The 5,534-nt window shown below is 56.9% G+C and overlaps 1 protein-coding gene across 1 annotated transcript in view; it reads right to left on the bottom strand.

Moving 5' to 3' along the window:
• Nucleotides 1–277: 277 nt before the first annotated feature.
• Nucleotides 278–5,534, bottom strand: part of ZDHHC19 (zinc finger DHHC-type palmitoyltransferase 19) — a 9,703-nt gene continuing 4,446 nt past the window's right edge. The window contains 4 exon segments of the mRNA XM_017540996.2: nt 278–362; nt 901–979; nt 982–1,078; nt 1,412–1,497. Coding sequence (XP_017396485.1) covers nt 920–979; nt 982–1,078; nt 1,412–1,497 — 243 coding nt within the window. The 3' untranslated portion in view covers nt 278–362; nt 901–919.

The following is a 5,534-nucleotide window of genomic DNA, read 5'->3' as shown; positions in this document are numbered from 1 at the left end:
GTAGAGCCTCCCCGAAGCCCTCACCCAGGACAGACATGCACAGCGTGACAGTTGTAAGGGGCAGGCAAGGGTATTTAATGGGCATTGAGGGTCTTGGCACTCCCACCAGGGAAGGGCAAGGGCAGGGCACAGAAAGGCTTCCACTCAGGAGGCGGGTTCAGAAGGTGAGCTCAGGCGGTGTCTCAGGAGGTGGGCTCAGGAGGTGGGCTCAGGAGGTGGGCTCAGGCGGTGTCTCAGGAGGTGGGCTCAGGAGGTGGGCTCATGAGGTGGGCTCAGGCACTGGTGCTGTGGGCATCTCCGGGCGCACAGGGGCGAGAGGAAGGCGGAGCCTCGCCTGGGGCCCTCCAGCAGCAGGGGCCGCACCGGCCCCGTGTTAGGCTAAACAGAACAGGGGTGCAAGGGCTCTTGCCAAGACTGTGCCCCACAGCCCAGGCCAGGTCTCCTGCCCCAGAGGCAGAGCAGAGGGAGCAGGCTGGCCCCAGAACACGCTGCGAAGGCCCCAGGGGCGCTGGGCTTACTCAGCCCGACCGAGGCACTCCTGATGCCCCCAACGTGCCACCTCCAAGTTTCATGGGGCTTCATTTCCTTAAATAAAAGAATCTTCCGCCACCCTCACCCCCTGGCCAAATTATAAACCACAGGCTCATCCCAGTCCTGACAGTAAGTGACTAACCCAAGGCCAATCAGCACGTTTAGAGGGGTAGTCATTTGTCTGTGACTCCAGGGACTCCTGGGTATATTCTAGAGGTCTTGGGGCCTCCTTTCAACGCCCCTCCAGTGTAGAACCCCCTCCCCCACGCTCGGGGCGCTCCAGCCTCAGGGGCCTCCCCCCCCACCCTCACAACCTGCAGACACCCTCTCCGACAGGCACGCGCGCACGTGCACACACACGCTCCTTACCTCCTGGAGAGCCGCAGCCTCACCACTCCCTGGGGGCCCCTTCCCTGGTTTGTAGGGACCCAGAGGTTGGGGCTGGAGGCAAGGGCAGGCCTGGGGGGACGTAGGGGAGTGCAGGTTCGGCATGGGTGTCCAGTCAGGCCCCACCGCTGTCTGCAGCTGGACAGCTTCAGCCATGTACCTGGGGAGGAACAGGCCACATGCAGGCCACTGTCCTCCTGGCCTGGTCCCCCGCACCCTTCAGCGTGGGAAGCAGGCAGCCCAGGGCTTGGCTCTGCAGGAAGCTGAGGTCGGCCTTGTGCATAAGGCCGCGCCCCTCTGCGCCATCATGGGGCAAGAACCCACAGAGGTGAGGAAGTGGGGAGGCCCCAGAGCTCCCAGTGCCCTGGAGAAGACCCTGGAGGAGCAGGAACCGTGAGTGTAAGGGCCTGGGGCTGAGGTGAGGAGCGGGGGGCGCCCACCTCCGCCCCACCCCAGCCCCAGGTTTACCAGGGCCTGTGCTTTGCCAACTCACTTGGGGCCCCGTGGCGCACAGATTGTTAAATACCAGTTGCTGGCACAGCCCTGGTCGAAGGGGTTGTATCCCTGAAGGTGCCTGCACTGGAGGAGGGTGGAAACCGGAAGAGGAGCTCAGAACCGGCAGGAAAGGCTGTGCCGTCACCCAGTGGCCCTCCCGGAGCTGGTCAGCCAGCCAGGGCTCAGCCCAGCAGCAAGCTGCGGTTAGAGGACCCCCACGGCACCGTCCTCCTGTCTGTCTCCACCGGCCACACACATCCTCCTGCCTCCTTCCAGAGACAGACTGCCTTCCCTGAAGGTCAGCTGTGTGAGGCCCAATCACACGTCCCAACCACCGTCACGTGGCCCAGGAAAATCTGGGCTCAAGCCCTGAACACACACCAGGTTCTCTGCCCACTGCCTCTACCCATCCGTCTCACCCCTCCTGAACTCCTTCCTCCTCCCCAGGGCAGGCTGGGCCTCACCTGACTTCAAGAGCCTTCGCTGTCACGTCCTGTCACTGAACGTGGCCCAGCCACGTCTCTGCCCACCACCAACGCCTGCATGTCCCATCCCCCCGGCCCCGCAAAGACTGAGCTTTTCAACACCATTCTCCACCGAAGGGGTCTGGACGCCATGCAGGGCAGCTGGCACTCGAGGGGGGAAGTCAGGACCACTCCAGGAGAGCTCAGCATTGCCACAGGGCGACACGCTTCCTTGCAGGATTTGAGGTTCTGCCTATTTTAGGGTGTTTAAAGCAAGCAAAAGAAGCTGGTATTGCTGGTATTGGCCAGGAAGGGTGGCTCACGCCTGTAATCCCTGCCCTTTGGGAGGCCGAGGTAGGTGGATCACTTGAGGTCAGGAGTTCGAGACCAGCCTGGCCAACATGGCAAAACCCTGTCTACTAAAAATACAAAAATTAGTCTGGTGTAGTGGCACATGCCTGTAATCCCAGCTACTCGGGAGGCTGCGGCAGGAGAATCGCTTGAACCCAGGAGGTGGAGGCTGCAGTGAGCCGAGATCGCACCACGGCACTCCAGCCTGGGCGGCAGAGTGAGACTCCATCTCAAAAATATATGTATATTCCAGGGGCTGGTCTGAAAGCAGTGGGTGTCTCGCCTTGTGCAGTAAGTTACAGATTCAGTTCCTCGTTCTACTCTTTCCTTACTTCACTCTACCAAGCACTGTGCTGGGGACTGAGACACACACACACAACACCCAGGGCCAGCCTGAACCTTCAGGGTGCTGAGGACAGTACCAAGGGAGGGAGCAGGAACCCAGGCCGAGACGCCCAGGCACAGGCAGAGGACCCGGCCCGGAAGCCGGGGCGGAGCCCTGAGGGGCGGGGACAGGCCGTGCAGCCGCGTTCAGTTTCAGAAGCTGCTGTGTGCGGTCCAGACAGAGTAGGTGAGGACTGGCCACTGGCCTTGGCCACCTAGTGGGAGCAGCAGCAGTGTGACGGTGAGGACTGTGGCCGGCTGAGCTGGGGGAGGGGGTGGAGCAAGTGGGCACTGCCAGCTCTGTCAGGAGACCCGGCTGCAGGAAAGCAGAGTACAGCGAGGAGTGGAGGCTGGCGAAGGGAAGAGAGGGTATGGCTTTGCTTTTACGATGAGACAGACAGAAGCATGCGGAAATGATGACAATGAATGGTGGCTCACACCTGTCATCCCAGCACTTTGGGAGGCCGAGGCAGGCGGATCACCTGAGGTCAGGAGTTCGAGACCAGCCTGCCCAACAGGGAGAAACCCCATCTCTACTGAAAATACAAAATTAGCCGGGCATGGTGGCGGGTGTCTGTAGTCTCAGCTACTCAGGAGGCTGAGGCAGGAGAATCGCTTGAACCTGGGAGGCGGAGGTTGCAGTGAGCCAAGGTCGTGCCACTGCGCTCCAGCCTGGGTAATGAGCAAAACTCCGCCTCAAAAGAGTAAGAAACAAACAATAGTGTCGCCATCTAGAGCACTCACTTGTGCCAGCTGCTACTCTATGTCTTTTTCTTTTTTTTCTTTGAGACCGAGTTCTGCTCTGTTGCCCAGGCAGGAGTGCAGCAGCACAATCTCAGCTCACCAAAACCTCTGCCTCCCAGGTTCAAGTGATTCTCCTGCCTCTGCCTCCCACGTAGCCGGGATTACAGGCGCTCACCACCACACCCGGCTAATTTTTTGTATTTTTAGCAGAGATGGAATTTCTCCATGTTGGTCAGACTGGTCTGGAGCTCCCGACCTCAGGTGATCTGCCCACCTCAGCCTCCCGAAGGGCTGGGATGACAGGCGTGAGCGCCGAGCCCAGCCAGCTTTATTATAATCTTCCAAAACTAGAAATACCACAAACATCTTCAATGGGAAATGGATAAATAAGTTATTGAACATCCACACAGTACAATACTGAACAGCAATAAAAAGGAATAAATGACTCATAGGAACAACAACATGAATGAATCTCAAATGTTCTGGGCTACGTGAAAGAAGGCACTCTCACAAGCCAACAATTCCATGTATTCTGGAAAAGGAAAAATGATACGGACAGAAGACAGGTCCGTGCTTGCCAAGAGCTGCAGCTGGGGGAGAAATCGGCTACAACAGACCATGATCTCTGATTTTCTGGGGTAATGGAACTGTTCTAAATATTGATTTTGGTGGTGGCTGCAGGACTGTATCCATTTGTCAAAACTCATAGCTGTACACTAGAAAAGGAAGAGCATTACACAGGTAGATTATTGCCCAATAAATGACTTTTTTTTTTTTTTGGAGACAGAATCTCGCTCTGTCTCCCAGGCTGGAGTGCAGTGGCACAATCTCAGCTCACTGCAACCTCCACCTCCCGGGTTCAAGAGTAGCTGGGACTACAGGCACGCACCACCACGCCTGGCTAATTGTTAGCCAGGCTGGTCTCAAACTCCTGGCCTGGCCTCAAGTGATCCTCCCACCTCGGCCTCCCAAAGTGCTGAGATTACAGGCGTAAGCCCCGCATGTGTCTAATGAACTTGACTTTTAAAGAATCCTACCCTGGCTCTCTGCATCAAGCCTAAATTCTCCACCTGACTTTCTGGGCCACGGTGCCTAGCCTGGGCTTTAAAAATAATAATAATAATAAGGTCTCGCTCTATTTCCTAGGCTGGAGTGCAGTGGTGCAATCACAGCTCACTGACTTCAGCCTTTATCTCCCAGGCTCAAGCGATCCTCCCGCCTCAGCCTCTGGAGCGGCTGGGACTATAGGCACATGCCACCACGCCTGGCTAATTTTTTAACTTTTTGTAGAGATAAAGTCTTGTTCTGTTGCCCAGGCTGGTCTCAAACTCCTGGGCTCAAGTGAGCCTCCCACCTCGGCTTCCCAAACTGCTGAGCTTACAGACATGAGCCACAGTGCCCGGCCTGGACCTCTTCAGTGTAACCAGCGGGGATCAGTCAGCATGGTTGCCCACACCACCTTCTCCCCAGTTAGAATTGCTTCCTCACCATCTGTCAGATCCACAGACTTTCAGGCTTCCCTGAGTTTCTGCAAAGGTGTGCCCATCACCTGCAATGCCCTCCCCTGTCCTGTCTCTCCCAGACCACTAAGCTGCACATCCTCCTCTGCTGCGGAGTCCTCCCTCAACTCTCAGTGCCTGAGTCTGCCAGGCCCAGGACCACTCTGAGCCCTCGTGGGTATCTGGTGGGTGTCACTCTGATTTCAGGTTCCTCATCAACACAGGTGTGGAATGCAGCCTGACTCACCTCTATGCTTACGCTCACGGTAACACCAACAGCCTAGCACGCAGTAGGCTCCCATGCTCACAGTAACACAAACGCCTAGCACACAGTAGGCTCCCACGCTCACAGTAACACAAACCGCCTAGCACACAATAGGCTCCCATGCTCACAGTAACACAAACGCCTAGCACACAGTAGGCTTCCACACTCACAGTAAACCAACAGCCTAGCACACAGTAGGCTTCCACACTCACAGTAACACCAACAGCTTAGCACACAGTAGGCTCCCACGCTCACGGTAACACAAACAGCCTAGCACACAGTAGGCTTCCACACTCACAGTAACACAAACAGCCTAGCACACAGTAGGCTCCCACGCTCACAGTAACACAAACAGCCTAGCACACAGTAGGCTTCCACACACAGTAACACAAACCGCCTAGCACACAGTAGGCT

This window comes from Cebus imitator, unplaced genomic scaffold (genome assembly GCF_001604975.1).
Source record: "Cebus imitator isolate Cc_AM_T3 unplaced genomic scaffold, Cebus_imitator-1.0 Scaffold129, whole genome shotgun sequence".
Lineage (NCBI taxonomy): Eukaryota > Metazoa > Chordata > Mammalia > Primates > Cebidae > Cebus > Cebus imitator.
Note: the sequence above shows the minus strand (reverse complement) of the source record. Positions and strands in the feature narration are given on the sequence as shown.